Source organism: Bombina bombina, chromosome 5, assembly GCF_027579735.1.
Source record: "Bombina bombina isolate aBomBom1 chromosome 5, aBomBom1.pri, whole genome shotgun sequence".
NCBI lineage: Eukaryota > Metazoa > Chordata > Amphibia > Anura > Bombinatoridae > Bombina > Bombina bombina.
The window spans coordinates 185380745-185398886 of record NC_069503.1 but is presented as its reverse complement, the minus strand read 5'-3'; the positions used below and the strand labels follow the sequence as shown (position 1 = coordinate 185398886).

Sequence of the window (18142 nt, the reverse complement as noted above, 5' to 3'; positions counted from 1 at the left end):
GTTTATTATAGTGGCAGCGATGTCCAGAGTGGCAGATTAGGGGTTGATAATTTTATTATAGTGTTTGTGATGCGGGAGGGCCTCGGTTTAGGGGTTAATAGGTAGTTTATGGGTGTTAGTGTACTTTTTAGCACTTTAGTTATGAGATTTATGCTACAGTAGGAATAATTTAGTTAATGATAGGAATTTTATTTAGATTTCTTTTAATTATATTTAAGTTAGGGGGTGTTAGGTTTAGGGTTAGACTTAGGTTTAGGGGTTAATAACTTTAATATAGTGGCGGTGATGTTGGGGGTGGCAGATTAGGGGTTAATAAATGTAGGTAGCTGGCGGCGATGTTAGGGCCGGCAGATTAGGGGTTAATAATATTTAAGTAATGTTTGTGAGGTGGGAGTGTGGCGGTTTAGGGGTTAATATGTTTATTATAGTGGCGGCGACGTTGGGGGCAGCAGATTAGGGGTTAATAAATATAATGTAGGTGTCTGCAATGTCGGGGGCAGCAGATTAGGGGTTCATAAGTATAATGTAGGTGGCGGCGGTATCCGGAGCGGCAGATTAGGTGTTAATAATTATAATGTAGGTGTCGGCGATGTCGGGGGCGGCAGATTAGGGGTTAATAAATGTAAGATTAGGGGTGTTTAGACTCGGGGTTCATGTTAGGGTGTTCGGTGTAGACATAAATGTTATTTCCCCATAGGAATCAATGGGGCTGCGTTAGTGAGTTTTACGCTACTTTTTGGCAGGTGTTAGACTTTTTTGCAGCCGGCTCTCCCTGACGATTCCTATGGGGAAATCATGCACGAGCACGTTACACCAGCTCACCGCTAACGTAAGCAGCGCTGGTATTGGACTGCGGTAATGAGCAAAATGTTGCTCAACGCTCACTTCTCGTCTGGTTTGTAAAAACCCGTAATACCAGCGCTGTCTGTAAGTGAGCGGTGAGCATAAACTGCTCGTTAGCACCACATAGCCTCTAATGCAAAACTCGTAATCTAGTCGTTTGTTTGTACAAGGAATTTTTATGGCAATTATACCAGGGAAACAGTGACTACGGATGTTTAATTTCCAACTATTATCTGTTGTAATCGTATCACTGCCATCTAAAAGAGATCTCTCCATTTGTGGAGGTCTCGAATAGAGTAATATTTATGCTGTATCTCTCCACAGACAGCCATTTTTTAGAATTGCTAGTTGCAATGTATGTGAGACATTGTTTTGAAGAATACATACTATAAGGATCTTTTTTTTTAAGATTTGCTCAGCCATATATTCATACTATAAACCTAATGAACAGACTTATGTTTGATCAAAGTGACACATTGCTATGAATGTGAATGTGTTTATTGTATCTATTGATATTGTTCCTGTCACATGCTTGTTTAACTATCAGACTCCCTTTATTTGTCCCTCCTATATATTACCTACCTACTTCCAGGTGGAGTCTATGTGTGGTTAGGGTGTTGCTGGTCTGATATTGCTCTCAAAAGATAGTGGCTACTTACTTACGATTGGTCACATGGCTGTATATATTTTTTGCATTGGATTTATTATAAAAATATTTTAGATTATTGTAGGCTGGATATGTATATACATTGTCATACTTGTGTTCAAGTATATATATTTTTCTAATATTTATATATTCTGTAATAAAGATAGTGTTACAAAAATAGACTGCTGTATTCCCTCTCTATTTTTGGGATATCTGGATTTGTTGGACTCCTTATCTACCTTTTTGGTTAATTTCTTGACACATTTTGAGGGTGTATACCATAAATATTTATACCTATTTAGTAAAAGTTTTTGTACTTAAATTTACTCTCCTCTTTGATTACAAGTGAAGCACAATCAATAATGCAGAGTACTTTATCGTTTGCTCTGAGCCGTTCTATGAATAGAGAACAATCTGATATTAGAAGTTAATGGTAAACAAAGAGAATCTTAAAGCAGCCAACATTTTTTTTAAGCACAGGGAGAGTTATTAGTGCTCATATTACAAGTGGTGAGTTAAAAGGACATGAAAATCACATTTTTTCTTTCATGATTTAGAAAGAGCATACAATTATAAACAACTTTCTAATTTACTTCTATTGTCTAATTTGCTTCATTCTCATGATATTCTTTGCTAAAAAGCATATCTAGATATGCTTAGTAGCTGCTGATTGGTAGCTGCACATAAAGGCCTCCTGTGATTGGTTCACCGTGTGCATTGCTATTTCTTCATTAAAGTATATCTAAAGAATGAAGCAAATTAGGTAATAGAAGTAAATTGGAATGTTGTTTAAAATTGTATTCTCTACTTAATCATGAAAGAAAATGTTTGGGTATAGTGTCCCTTTAAGTTATGCACTCAAGCACTATGTATAGTGCTAAAAATGTTGCTCTTTTGGAGAATTGACATATTGGGCTAGCTTACAAGTGCGGCACAAACGCATCAATCCTTACCGCGATCTAAGAGCTGTGGTAAACTGGGTAACGAAAATCAAAAGTTGCACAAAACATAACAAAAATACATAACAAAGTACACTTACACTCATAAACTAAACTAATAACCCCTAAACCGCCATCCCCCCACATCACAGACACTAAATAATTATATTAACCCCTAAACTGCCATCACCCCACATCGCAAACACTAAATAACACTATTAACCCCTAAACCGCCATCCCCCACATCGCAAACACTAAATAATACTATTAACCCCTAAACCACCATCCCCCCACTTCACAAAGTATCTAAATAAACTATTAACCCGATTGATTTCTATAGGGGAACACATGCAAGTACATGCAAAAACTTGCGTTACCGCTAGCACAAATATATATATTTGTTTTAAGTGTGCAGTGTTTTTCACATATATTTCAATTCAACACTATAGTATATAACTAAGTGAAGAACTTCCATGAGGGCAGGTTTAACACACCATCGGCTTAGCACCCAATTTAATTTCTGACATGATTTTTTTGTCTGTCCCCATAGAAGTCTATTATGTGAGGGATTTAGCGAACCCGCAATCTCTGACATACAGATGTAATCTCACCCTAGACTTTCATTCAGCTACTTTCAACCTGTAATATGAGTTCCAAATTAAAAGAAACATTGATTTAACAAGAGGGGTATATTATTAATATACACCTAAGGTGTTATAAGGTGGTGTTTTTTTGGGAAGTAAAGAGCCAGATTTATTGAAGCCAGATTTATTGAAAAACATAAATTATGCTTACCTGATAATTTCATTTCCATCTGTATGTGAAGCTGCATTCCTTATTTGTGGGAAATACTGAACCTGGCCACTGGAAGGAGACACAGACACCCCATCCAAAGGCTTAAATACCTCCCCCATTTCCTCATAACCCCAGTCATTCTGCTGAGGGAACGAGGAACAGTAGGAGAAATATCAGGGTGAAAAAAGGTGCCAGAAGAAAAAATTTCAAATTTAGGGCCGTCCATCAGAGAACACGGGCAGGAGCTGTGGACTCTTCCCATAGAGATGGAAATTAAATTCAGGTAAGCATAATTTTTGTTTTCCATCTTAATATGCAAAGAGTCCACAGCTGCATTCCTTACTTGTGGGAAACATATACCCACGCTCTAGAGTACACAGAATGGTAACGGGAGGGAAAAAAGAGGCAAACCCTAATCTGAGGGCACCAGATAGCCGCCTTACAAAACTGATCCATAGAGGCCTCATTTTTGAAGGCCCAAGAGGAACCACTGCTCTTGTAGTAATCCTCAGAGGAGGCTTATGTCCCGCCGTTTCTATGCTAAACGGATGACATTCCTCAGACAAAAAGATAATGAAGTCAAAGAGGCCCTATGACCCCCTACGCTTCCCGGAAAAAGAGAACGAATAGAGAAAGAGGTTTGTCTAAATTCCTTCGTGGCCCAAAGATAGAACTTCAAGGCACAAACAACATCCAGAAATACACTGTAAACGTTCCTTCGACAAAGAAGGATTAGGACATAAAGGAACCACAATCTCTTGAATGATGCTGCAAATTGACACAACCTTAGGAAGAAAACCTAACTTGGTTCGTTGAACAGCCTTATCTTCATAAAACACCAGATAAGGAGGGTCGCATTGCAAGGCAGAAATCTCAGAGACTCTGCGCGCAGTAGCAATAGCTAGCAGAAAAAGAACCTGCCAAGACTATAATTTAATGTCTACTTCATGCATAGGCTCCAACGGAGCCCGTTGCAAAACCTTAAGGACAAGATTTAAACTCCAATGAGGAGCCTTAGATCTAAACACAGGTCTGATCCCAGCAGAGCCTTAACAAATGGCTGCACATCTGGAAGCTCTGCAAACCTCTGGTGCAGTAACACAGACAGGGACGAAAACTGTCCCTTCAGGGGACTTGCAGAAAAGTCCTTCTCCAGTTCATCCTGGAGAACAGAATAAGTAGGTCCTCCACACCTTATGATAGATGTGACAAGCAACCAGCTTACGAGCTTGAATGAGAGTAAATATAATTCTATCACAAACCCTCTCTTGGCTAAGATTAAGCGTTCAATCTCCACGCAGTCAGCCTCAGAGAATCTAGACATTGATGAACAAAGAGACCTTGGTCAGCAGATCCCTGCGACAAGGTAACTTCCACGGAGAAGATGATGACATCCCCACTAGATTTGTGAACCATATCCTTTGCGGCCAAGACAGAGAAGTCAGTATCACTGACACTTTCTTGACTCGAGCCACTACACTATGAAGTAGTGGTAACGGTCGGAAAGGATAAATTGGATTGAACCTCCAAGGCACCGCTAATGCATCTGTTAGCTCCGCCTTAGAATCCCTGTACGTCGACCCCTATCTGGGTAGCTTGGTATTGAGATGTTATAAGATCTTCCTCTTGCAATCTCTGCAAACACTCGGGATGGAGAGACCATTCTCCCGGATGAAAGGATTGTCTGCTGAGGAAATCTGCTTCCCAGTTGTCCACACCCTGAATATGGATCGCTGACAGCAAACAAATGCGGGTTTCCCCCACACCAGAATCTGAGATACTTCCCTCATAGTTAGGGAGCTTCTCGTTCCCCCCTGATGGTTGATGTAAGCAATTGAGGATATATTGTTTGATTGGAATCTGATTAACTGGGACGAACTCAGCAGAGGCCAAGCCTTCAGAGCATTGTATATTGCCTGAGACCAGATGCCCTGTGCCTTCCTGGCACCTCAAACAGCTCCCCATCCTGACAGATTCGCAACCATAGTCCCAATCACCCAGGATGGTCTTGAGACGGACTTCCCTCAGGACAAGTGATCTGGACAAAACCACCAAAAGAGCGATTCTCCTGATTGGTTGTCCAGCGAAATCTGTTGAGACAGATCCGAATGATCGCGGTTCCACTAGTTTAACATGCGCAGTTGCAACAGTCTGAGGTAAAACCTGGCAAAGGAGATGATGTCCAAGCTGGACACCATGAAACCAATCACCTCCATATACTGAGCCACAGATGGCCTTAAGGAGATCTGGAGGGCAAGACATGTTGAAGTTAGCTTGCAACGTTTCTGGTCTGTTAGAAATATTCTCATGTCTATGGAGACTATTATAGTACCCGAGAATTCTACCCTGGTACTTGATACAAGAGAACTCTCTCTAGATTATCTGTCATCCATGGGATAGAAGAAGACAGAGGAGATATTCCAAATGGTCCACGCTTTGAAAAATTTCTTTAGCTAGACCAAATGGAAGAACAATAAATTGGAAGTGCTGGTCCAGGAATCTATCATGGTCATGAACTATCCCTCTCAAATGAGCGGAAGAATGGACTTTATTGTCTCCAACTTAAACGAGGGGACATTTAAAAACCTGCTTAAGCACTTTAGGTCCAGAATCGGATGGAAAGTTCCCTCCTTCTTAGGAACCACAAAAAGGTTTGAATAGTATCCTAAACCTCTCACTACGATAGGCACCGGGACAATATCTCCTAGAGGACAGATCCCGTACACACCCCAGAAAGGCTTCCCTCCTTTCTGGTCAGGAAGACAAGAGGAATCTGCCCTTGGGTGGCTGAGACTTAAAAACTATCTTGTAACCCTGAGCTATGACCTCCAGGACCCATGGATCCTGCATGTCCCTGAACCAAGTGACTGAAAGTGACATACTGCCCCCTACACGATCCAGAAGAGGACCGGGGACCGCCCATTCATGTCGGCGTAGACTCGGCAGGCTTCTTGCTCTGCTTGGATTTATTACAGGACTGAGCCGGCTTCCAAGAGCTCTTGGTTTACTCTGGCTTAGCGGAGGACTGATGACATGGGCTTTATCAGAACGAAAAGAACGAAAATCGTCCCTTAGATTATTTCATATACTCTTGCGGTAGAAGGGCACCCTTGCCCCCTGTGACCATGGAGATTTTTGAGTCCAGGCCTCGACCAGACAAATCATTCCCTTAAAGGGAGAGAAGAAGTCTAGACTTAGAAGTCATATCAGCAGACCATGACTTCAGCCAGAGCCCGACAGGCCTGAACAGAAAAAGCTGAAACCATAGCATACAAGCGAATAAACTGCCTAATAGCAGTACAGATAAAAGAATTAACAACCCCCAAGGCCATAAATCTTTTCTGAGTAACGTTGAGGGGATCCTTCACCCCGATCAAATCCTATAAGGAGTCACACCAGAAGGTAGTTTTTTCAGTAACCTCGAAAAACGGCCTCCACCGGTTGAAACAAATAGCCCGTATGTTAAAAACATCTTTCTTAACAGAGTTTCCATCTTTTATCCATGGGCTCTACAAACGAAGAAATATCGTCAAGCGGGATAGTAGTACGTTTAGCAAGGATGAAGATAACACCATCCCATTTAGGGATGGAACCTCACAACTCCATTGAGAGTCCAGGACCGGGGACAATTTGTTAAAGGGAGAAGAGGGGGAAAAAGGAATCCAATCCTGTCCCATTCATTCTTAATAATGTTCGCCATCTAACAGGAGCAGGGAAGGATAAGGTACCACCCTGTCCTCAAACTCTATCCAATTTAGGAATTAAAGGTTCATCAGGCAATTTGGCCTCTGGAACCTCTGAATTTGCCAAAAACTTCCCTTAGAAGAAAGCGCAAATTCCTAAACTAAAGTCTAGTTCCTCCGCAGCCGGAGGTTTAGAGGCAGCAGACTATGACACAGAATGTTTATACTCTGAAGTCTCAGAAAGAACTTCATCCTCGGATAACCCTCAGTTAAATCCAATAAATTATCTGATGTACTCTGGGAAGGAGTGCAATATGTAACCTTTCGCTTGCGCTTAGCAGGGCAAGGTAAAGCATTAAAGGCCGCAGACACCGCCATCTGAACTGCGCAGTAACGTCTGGAGAAAAAGTCCCCCTCCAGATGGAGGATCAGCAATGCTACGGGAAAACTGGCTGGGGCACTCACCCCCTCCCAGACAGTACAGAGATTTCTGACTTCTCTCTGATAGACACCCGGTCAGGAGAAAGGGAATGAATCACATGGTGCACAATGCAGGACCGTCCCTGCTATGAGAAAGTGCGCCAAGCTTGTAAGCTGCATGGCTCCTAAAGTGAAAGTGAAACCTGTATATTCCATATCAGCCTATGAGCCCATAACATCTCACACATAAAATCAGCATAAATTCAAATAAACATATAAGATTATTCCTCCCTGTTCAATAATATTAACCCTTGATTCTATACAGATAAAAGGAGTCACACTGTGACCCTGTCTTCTTGCGTTATCATACATGTATAAAATATGAAACGATCTTACCAGAATCTAAGCCGTGGAACAGGAACACGGCCCTTCAAGTGTCACAGATAGTAGCATCGCTTCTGACATGGATTTGAATGAAGAAAGCAGGCAGCGAAACTCGTAAATGCTGATTGCCTATGGAGCTGTTAATATGAGTCGGGATGGTTTCGCAGAAAGAATCTCCCTGCATCTCCGGACTCTAACTTTCATCCATGCTCTCACTGAGAGGCTGACAGGACTACTTAAAACTCCAGTCCCATCTCGAAGAGTACTACCCTCCATAAGAGACTACTCCAAAATTTTCTCTGCCAACCTCCTGTGACGAAAGGCAAAGAATGATTGGGGTTATGAGGAAGTGGGGGAGGTATTTAAGCCTTTGGCTGGGGTGTCTTTGTCTCTTCCTGGTGGCCAGGTTCAGTATTTCCCACAAGTAAGGAATGCAGCTGTGGACTCTTCCCATATTAATATGGAGATCTCTAACATATTGACAGCATATTGTAGCTAAAAGTAAACCTATTCCCCTTGCTCAATAGTTCTTCTGGTTCTTGAGTAAAATACTATATTGACAAATATTACTTCCAGAGGCAAACATTCTACAGTAAGTTCTTCATACAATAAACTCAAAATGGAGACAATTAATTAGAATCATTATCATACAAAGAACGCTCTAGTGATATATCTGATTCACTAACATGAAGAGCTGTCAAAGAATAGGATGTGTTAGTTAAAATCTCTTCTCCAGATTATTTTGGTATACAATCCCACATTCTGGTCAAACAATCAAACAAAAACCTTTCCATTTCAAAAAATAAAACAAAATACATTAATGATTACTTTACCTTCATTAATCAAATGATGCATTCGATAGCTGGGAAATTTTACTTTCTTTACAAAGACAAATTGTAAATGTTCAACAAAAATTTAGCATTTGTTGGTAATGGACAATAAAAACAATATTTAATGTTGTTACCAGAAGGGATTGTATACAGTATGTATACTGAAAACAAAATCTGTGAATATATTACAAAATAAATGTAAAATAAATGTAAAGTTAGCTGCTGTGTGTACTGGAAGTAATTGTAACTGCAATCTTGTGCTTCGTACCTGTGATAAAAAAGCTGTAAATTAACTGTTCTCACTTGCTTCATCTGTATATTGGTATTTGTATAAAAATAAATATTACCTTTTTCAGCTCATCTGTTTCATGGATTATTAAGCTCAGGAACAGTATATCACTATAGAATTTAAATTCTTAGATAGTAGACACAGGAATGCAGTGCATTGCGTTACAATTAATTTGCACAACTTTCAGATATTCTGCGTTTTGTGGGTGGGTCTCAGATTGGGACCTCAATCCATCTACCAATCCTCATCCCTACAAGTCCAACCAGGGGCGTATTAAGGCATAGGCCAACAAGGCCCGTGCCTAGGGCGACAAATTTTGGGGGGCGGCACTTGCCCCCTGCCGCTGTACTGAGTATGGAGCTAAAAAAATTTATAAAATTGCGGTCACCGGCTTTCCACCAAAGTTTTTAACAAGCCGCCTGCTGTCTAAATTTCAGACTGACCACGCGCAGTTAACAAGCTAAGGCTCACAACACACACACTGTAGGTGAGTGAACTGGAAACTACTACAGACTGACCGTGCGCAGAACTTAGCTTGTTAACCGGTCCGGCACCCATCTCTGCCCGCCCTCCACTTATTTTAAGTGCTGTGTACAGTCAGTCTGAGTTTTCACTCACCTACAACGTGTGTGTTGCGCCCGGACTATGGACATATTAAGTGGTGATAGTGGAGGTTGGCCGATATTCTCCTGAGAGGTCTGTGTTTGATTTCCCTTTCAGGGAGCACAGCATCACCAAACCAGAGTATTATTAAAGAATTAAGAAGCTCCAAACTGTCCAATGATAAGGACGTCGATCTGAGGTACTGGCACATTTGTCCCTTAGACTTTAAGCAGGTTAGGTAATGTTTTATAATAACTATTGAATTGTTCAGATGATCATTATACAAACAGCAAATCAGCTATTTTTATGAAAGCACTATCTGTTTGTGCGTGGTACAACACATGAGTGCTGATGTCAGAGCGGCCATGTATGCTTACAGCACTGTACTGAAACCACAGCAAAGGCAGACAATCAGACATCAATTAAAAATTGTACGATAACGCTCATGCCCTCATTATATACTGCCTTGGAAGCTTTCCATAAAATATGTTCTATAACAGCATACTTCCTCTAGTATATCCCCATACCCCTCTCTCACACTATGCAAGTGTGATGCATGTCCTAATTAATATTTCCTTAAAAAAGTCATGTTATACCCTGACCAAAAATGTATTATGGCCAAATTCAGCCTCAAACCTGGGGGAGAGGGGGGGCAGCAGAATTTTGAGTGCCTAGGGCAGCACTAATCCAAAATACGCCACTGAGTCCAGCATTTTACATAGATGGGCTACTATAGGGTTCACTGCAGCAAAGTTAAAAGGCACGCCCCCCCCCCCCCCCCACTGTTCCAGAAGCCTAAATGGATGAGGGAAATATCTTGTTGGTAAGGTAAGTTGGGAGCAAGTGTTTCATGCAGTAAACTGAATGCAGGAATAATGGAGCCTGCTTTTGATGCTGCTCTGAGTGAGTTCCCTGTTTAAATGGAGATGAAAGTAACATTTAAACTTTAAAAATTCAAATAGAGCATGACATTTTAAGATACTTTTCAATGTACTTATTTTATCAAATTAGTTTTTTTCTATTGGTATCCTTAGTAGCTCTGTAGGCAGCTAGCTGATGATTGGTGGGCATGCACATGTGTCTCTTGTCACTGAATCAACAGATGTGTTAAGCTAGGCTCCAATAGTGCATTGGTACTCTGGCGCTGACTTTAATAATATGTTATTATATTCAGAAAACAGGGCTATAATAAAATGCATTAACACATTACAGTATTTTATTGTTGCATCTTTATATCCCTTTAAATTATGGCTTGACCAATCCTAGCCCATGGTCATCCACCATCCTCCCCTACTGCAAATCGTGCCTTTAGTCCCTTAAACTTCAGATTTGGAGTTTCTGGGTAACATGCATGTATTGTAAATCTCTTTGGCAGTCAAGGGGTAAAGGGTTGGGCCCAGCATCCCTAAACGTAGTATGAATTTGCACCCACAAATGCTGGTATTTTTCTGTTTGTTCATACAGACATTGAATGCTGAATTAACCTGCAGAACTACAATTTTAAACTACTGTATGTATCTGAATGTGACATCTCTCAGAATGATAATTTTAGTTCTTCAATCCATCTTTCCCGCTTTTCATATGACACATTTAATTTATCTTGCCAGCTTCAGAAGATGAGATGCATCTGGCAATCTCACTACTTGCAAATTGTTTAATGAACCCGAAGAGAGAGGCTTTGCTAACAGGTTTCAATTTACTAACTGCAAAGAAGACCAATGTGACAGTCAAGTCCAAAAAAAACTTTCATGATTTAAATAGGGCATGCAATTTTAAACAACTTCCCAATTTACTTTTATCACCAATTTTGCTTTGTTCTGTTGGTATTCTTAGTTGAAAGCTAAACCTAGGAGGTTCATATGCTAATTTCTTAGACCTTGAAGACTGCCTCTAATCTGAATACATTTTGACCACTAGAGGGCATTAGTTCGCATGTTTCATATAGATAGCATTGAGCTCATGCACGTAAAGTGACCTAGGAGTGAGCACTGATTGGCTAAACTGCATGTCTGTCAAAAGAACTGAAATAAGGGGGCAGTCAGCAGAGGCTTACATACAAGATAATACAGAGGTAAAACGTGTATTATTATAACTGTGTTGGATATGCAAAACTGGGGAATGTGTAAAAAAGGAATTATCTTTATTTTTAAACAACAAAAATTCTGGTGTTGACTGTCCCTTTAAAGTAAATATTTATTTATGCCAAACTTTTTAAAGTCACCAAGAAAAATCATCATAAAAGAAATGGACTCAGAAGGAACAAGTCAAGCAGGGCTCAGATGTGCTTCAAGCACTTAGTTTTTGTTTTTAATGAGGTTCCAGTGATCGGGAGCCTAGCACTTTAGAAATGTTGAGTGTATTTGACTTGCTCCTAAAATGTACTGATTTTGCTGTGTAATTTTAACCAATTTGAAATCACGTAATATTTTGTTCAAACTTATTTGCAGTGCAGTGCAGATGCATGAAACCTGGGATTTCCCTGCATGCAATGTTGGTATTGTGCTGAAACTGAAGCATAGGGAGGGAGAACTGTGAGCGCCCGGAATTTCTCTTTTGTTGAATTCACTTGTGCTAATAGTTCTACCTCAGACCCAGTGCTTCCAAGAGACAGAGATAACAAACAGTAATTAAGATTAAGAACAACACTTTTTGGGTCAATGTAAATCCCCACAGTTTTGTCAGTGTTTTTCAAATTTAAAACCAAAGCTTCTCCTGATATTATTGCAGGTGTTGGCTGTCTACACCTCTTTTAAATAAGTGCTTATGTTTTCAAGCATGCTCTTTTCATTTTTAATAAACATGTCTTTTTTATTGGTTTAATAAAATAATATAACTAATTGCACCTATGCCATAAATTAATGTTACTAATAAGTGAAATAAACAAGCATTCCTACATATTAGGCAATAGGCAGTCATCATATCATCAATATTAAATCACGGGATATCTCTAGTGAAAAGAATAAAAATAGTTACAAATTTCATTTGGCCCAATTTGTGTACAATAAAATTAGATGTTTATATACTATTCATAACAGGGTGCTGAATAACTAATTTAAACTGTTGTTCTTTTAATGGATTGGAATGCCATATAAAAAGAAACAGCCATACTTTGCCATCTATTCAGATTATCTTGTGCATTATGTCATTTTGTTGTACATAGGCGCTATAACAGGTGCCCCTCAGAAGTTGGGGAATTTAGTCTTATTAATAAAGAAAGCAAAATAGTAAACAATACATTGCTGGCCACAATGCATGCTCAAAAATGTAGTTAGCTTTGCTGACAAAGTAGGACGGGCACTTGGTAACAAAGCTACTGATGTCAGCAGTGACGTCAGCGGTGCCAAAGACCTCGTGTGCAGTGGGTCTGTAACATCATCACCATAGTGAGTGTGCATGAGTAGAGACCCATGCACGTTCACCTAGTTTCTTCTTAACTACCCATGATTAGGCTGTATAACCAAGGAGAAATTACAGAAAAACCCTACAGAATATCAAAAAGGAAGGTATTTATAAATATAATCTGCTGTGATTGATCTGTACATAGATAAAAAATATATTCTGAGTTTCATGTCCCTTTAAGGTGCAGCAGTGTTGGCCAGAGCCGGTGCTAGAATTTTTGGCTGTTGTTCTGATTTATTATATATTATTAGTTATAATAGCTATAATAATTAAACGGACATGAAACTGTTTTTTCTTTCTTTCATGATTTAGGTAGAACATACAATTTTAAATAACTTTCCAGTTTACTTCTATTATCAAATTTGCTTCATTCTATTGGTATCATTTGTTAAAGGAGCAGCAATGCGCTACTGGTTTCTAACTAAACACATGGGTGAGCCAATGACAATCGGTATATTTATGCAGCCACCAACCTTTCAGCAAAGGATAATAAGAGACGGAAGCAAATTAATTAATAGAAGTAAGTTGGAAAGTTGTTTAAAATTGTATGCACTGTCTAAAATCATGAATGTTTATTTATGACTTTACTGTCCCTTTAATTTATTAATGAGATAACGCAAGTGGTGGCTTTGCACAACATAGTAAATCAGTGGCGGCTCTGTATAATGAATCAAACAATGGTGACAATATATAAAATAAACAAACCTTGAAGCAGGATCAACTCTTTTTTTTTCACTATTATACCTAGACTGATATTAGTATATTTAACATAAAAAGGTATCAAGCTGCAGATGAAAAAGTTCTCAAGCAAAGAACCTATCCACCTGCAATCGAGACTTGGCAAAATTTAAAGGAATAGTCTAGTCAAAATTAAACTTTCATGATTAAGATAGCGCATGCAAGTTTAAGCAGCTTTCTAATTTACTTCTATTATCAATTTTTCTTTGTTCTCTTGATATCTTTATTTGAATGTAAGCTTAGGAGCTGGCCCCTTTTTTGGTTCAGCACCTTGGTAGCGCTTGCTAATTGGTGGCTACATTTAGACACCAATCAGAAAGGGCTACCCAGGTACTGAACCAAAAATGGGCCGGCTCCTATGCTAACATTCTTGCTTTTTCAAATAAAAATACCAAGAGAACAAACAAAAATTGATAATAGGAGTAAGCTGCTTAAAATTGTATGCTCTATCTAAATCATGAAAGTTTAATTTTGAGTAGACTATTCCTTAAAGACTGCAGAAGAGATCTGTTGTTCAATACTGCCTTCTGCTTTTAGGAAACCAATTGTGTAAGAGCAGGGCCTGTCAATCAACCCTAACAAGCAAATTTGAGGTAATACATATCTGCCACCTAGGATAAGAAGCAGAAGCTTTTTAAATTGGTAGTTGCAGATTCACTCTTGAAAAGCCTGAACTTCTCAGAAACTGTGAATGTTTCATAATGATGCTTAACATTTCTGAAAATAAATACACTGCCCTCAATAATTATGCCAAGTATCTATACAATGAATTAGGACATGATTAAGGACATCTATACATTTTTAATGCATAGGTATGTATGTAGACAGATAATAGACATGTGGTACTGCACAATTACGACTTAAGATGGATAGATAGATGATAGATAGATAGATAGATAGATAGATAGATAGATAGATAGATAGATAGATAGATAGATAGATAGATTGATAATTTCAGATATGGTGCAGGAGAAGATAATGCCCCGATATCTTACAGTATATCGAACGTCGGAGGATTGTCAGTGCTCCTATGAGTGCCCGTTAGCCCCAGTAATACCCATTAGACTAAGAACAATTAAGCATTATAGTTTCATCTTAACAACGTACCTTCACATTTTAATATGAAAAACTCTAAATTATGGCTGAATGAGGCACGGACGTAGCTGCACGATTCTATCAGATCACAAGAGATGCATTGCCTGTTGAAGCTACCATTCGTGTTTGCACTGAAAAAAAAAATAAGTTTTGTGAAGTTGAGACTATTTTATTATTGCACTTTAATCAAATTAACCATGAAACATTTAAAAAAACAAACAAACTATCAAACATTTTGTAATTTATTTTTTTAACCCTATTAACAGATATCACTATAGGGAAAAGTTAGCGGCTCAGTGTGAAAATCTACTAAATTGGACAGAAGACAAATTTTTTACTCGTCCACTCCAAAAATGTCTTGCTTGTCCAGGACAAGTGGACTGGAGATATCCAGCCCTGCATATTGTTATTCTAATTCAACTCTGTTTCAGTTTAAAGTTCCTTTATATATAACTAGCATTTTTCTTAAATAACTGATGCACCATTGAAAAAAAATATTTCATTCAGACATATATGGACTGAGAAAAGTGTAATATTTGTTTAAAAATATAACTTTATAAAATGCAATGAATAGTTATACAATAGATAAAGTTAAAATAGGTCAAATGTCCATCAAGTTCAAGCTTTTCTGATCACTAATTTATATAATAAAAGAAACCTGACAAGTAAAATGACTGTAATACATTTAAAATTCCTACAAATTAAACACAAGCATTCATAACCTGGCATTATTTTTTGTATTGAAAAAAATTTCCACAGGATTAGAAATATAAGCTTGATCTAAAGTTCAACATCACAAAGTGTAAAATGATGCATTTAGGAACGAAAAATCCAAAAGTTAATTACAGACTCAAAGAAACTTTACTGACTAACACAAAAAAAAACAGGACATGGGAATTATTGTTTCAGATTATTTGAAATTTAGTGAACAATGTAGTATTGCAGCAAGTAAGTCTTCGCTACATACGGGCAGCGGACGAACAGGATCCACTGCCCATATATATCATTATACACTCAAGTGAGCGTGTAATGCCCGTCTCTTTACTCACGCGACCAATTGCGTAAGAGAAGGAATTGTCAATCACTGGGACAAGCTCTTGTGATTTTCCCTCGTCACCTCAGAGGTGGCGTAGGGTGTAAGAAGCAGCGGTCTAATGCTTCTTACATTGTGGAAAGCAGGCTTGCATATGCAATCCTGCACCGCAAGGGCTCCTGAGCAACTTTTGCTGCTTAGTACATGGAGCCCTTAGTATCATTTTTATGGTCATTTTTATGGTCATATATCCATATAAATCTTTTCATAGGAGGGCTACTAAAATGGTTTAAAATAAATGGCAAAGAAATATTTGAAGACTTAAATATGTACAGCTTAGAAGAGAAGATTGAGAGAAGTGATATTATAGAAACTTTCAAGTATATTAAGGGACTTACTAAAAATGTGTCTGAATGTATTTTTCACAAGATTAGCAACACCAGAAAGAGGGATCATGATGCCAAGCTGAAGGATAGTAGGTTCAGGAGTAATTTGCAGAAGTACTTCTTCACGGAAAGAGTGATTGATTCATGGAATAAACTTCCTTTACAGGTGGTAAAGACAAACACTCTGGGAGACTTCAAGAATGCCTGGGATAAGCATTAGCTAATTGTACAAACTAATTAAGCTCTTAATGTGCTCTCAAAATCAAAATCTTTATGTGCTTAGTCAAAAATATATCTAAGGCCTTTTTAAAGTTATATCCTGTATTAGCAGTCACAATGCCCTCGGGCAAAGAGTTCCACAGTTTGATTTTATAGTAAAAAAATAATAATAATTTTTCTTGCTGCAAAATACATCTCCTTTCCTTTTTTTCTTAAATCCCAATTTTCTTGGAATAAACAGTGCATCTGACAACTCACTACATTAGAGGAGAACAATGTTTTATGAACATCGTGCCAAAGTGATAATTGACCATGCATGAAAGCCTTATTTTTTAATTAGGTTTAATAATTATACTTCAAGAATTTTTTTTTTCTACAGTAAAATAGACCCAGTTTGTTAGCCTTTTCTCACAGCTTAAATCTTACATTCCCTGTACAAATTGTAAATGTATCACTGATTCATCTTTATCAATTTTCCTACTTAGCCATAAAGTCCAAAATTAAATTAGGTCCATATGTAGCCTCTACAACTGCCAAAATGAAATGGAAGAAGATGAAATCTACCATGCTCACTGACTGTATTTGAATCGTATTCACAATTTGCAGAGCATATGTATGCTCCCTGGTGTATAAACACTTACAAAATGGTATCTCTTGCAAAATCGCGTTCCTGGATTATTACGTCTTGCAAACTCCTTATCATTTTTTATTTTTTTCTCCTTTTGGAAAGTAATTTATGCTCAGTTATTTTATCTACCTTACAACTGCTATAATTGAATAGCAAAGTGTGGAATCAATGTAGTTAAATCACACAACTAAAGACTCTATAATCATCTAGAGACAACGGATGTTTAAATGCTGTATTATAACTCTTCTGGCTGGTCACAATGGCAAAGCACAAATTAACTTTATATACCAGCTGCAAAAGACCTTATCCACACAACTTCCAAATGCAGCAGCCTTTAACTTCACGGCCCCTGACTTCCACTAGCAACCCAGCCCCAGTGATCTACTGTGGAGGATCATGTAGGGTGGTTCCTTGGTGTTAAGATAGATGATGGAAGTTTCTTGGGTGTTGAGGGTTTCTTGACTGGAAGGTCACGTGAGTGGGAACTGGTTGCTATTATGGCCTGGATTTTAAAGTTCTGTAGTGGAACCAGGTTAATTAGAGTTTGTTTTTATGGCAGTGCAACAGAATAGTATGATCCTCTTAAAGTAATGTAACACACAGCTCAGTCGTAATGGAAAAAATTATTTTATTTAAGTATTGGATAATGCTAATACTCATTAAAAGTTATAGCTATCACTATCAACCCCTGTTACTGTGATGGTGCTGACAAGGTATTTAAATGCACAGAAGTAGCAAATTAAACTGATAGGTAGCATTTAGTGACCTCATTTTGAATTTTGAAATAAATATTACACATTTATTATGTGCACCTCAGTGTTTATGTATGAAATGATGACAAGTTCATAAGGTTATTGGGTACCTTGTAGTTGAATAAAGTCTAAGCCCACATTTAATTATTATATTTACTGCTTAAACCAAAAAAAGTCTCACAAGTTTTATATATTGTAATTTTCCATTTAATGTTTGGTGCCTTTTAATTTAGGTAACTTGCAAGATCAACAATGTATTTAAACATAAGATGAGTAGATGAAAATTACCTGTATAAATGTCTCCGTCTGGGTGAATCTTCTGTACTTATAAAATATCTTTGAAAGAAAAAAATACTAGTTAAATTAGGTGTACAAAAGTCACATCATTTTACAGAAACAATATATAACAGTAGACTAATTTATTTACTGAAAACACCAAGGCCAAGATTATCAGTAGAGCA

The 18142-nt window shown here is 38.2% G+C and overlaps 1 protein-coding gene across 1 annotated transcript in view; it reads right to left on the bottom strand.

The window, feature by feature from the left end:
* DPP6 (dipeptidyl peptidase like 6) overlaps window positions 1-18142 on the bottom strand; it is a 1272214-nt gene that overhangs the window by 95616 nt on the left and 1158456 nt on the right. Inside the window, exons 15-16 of the mRNA XM_053713807.1 lie at window positions 17970-18017; window positions 14676-14794 (exon numbers count right to left, since the gene is read on the bottom strand). Of these exons, the coding sequence (XP_053569782.1) occupies window positions 14676-14794; window positions 17970-18017 (167 nt within the window). The remainder of the gene's footprint in view (window positions 1-14675; window positions 14795-17969; window positions 18018-18142) is intronic.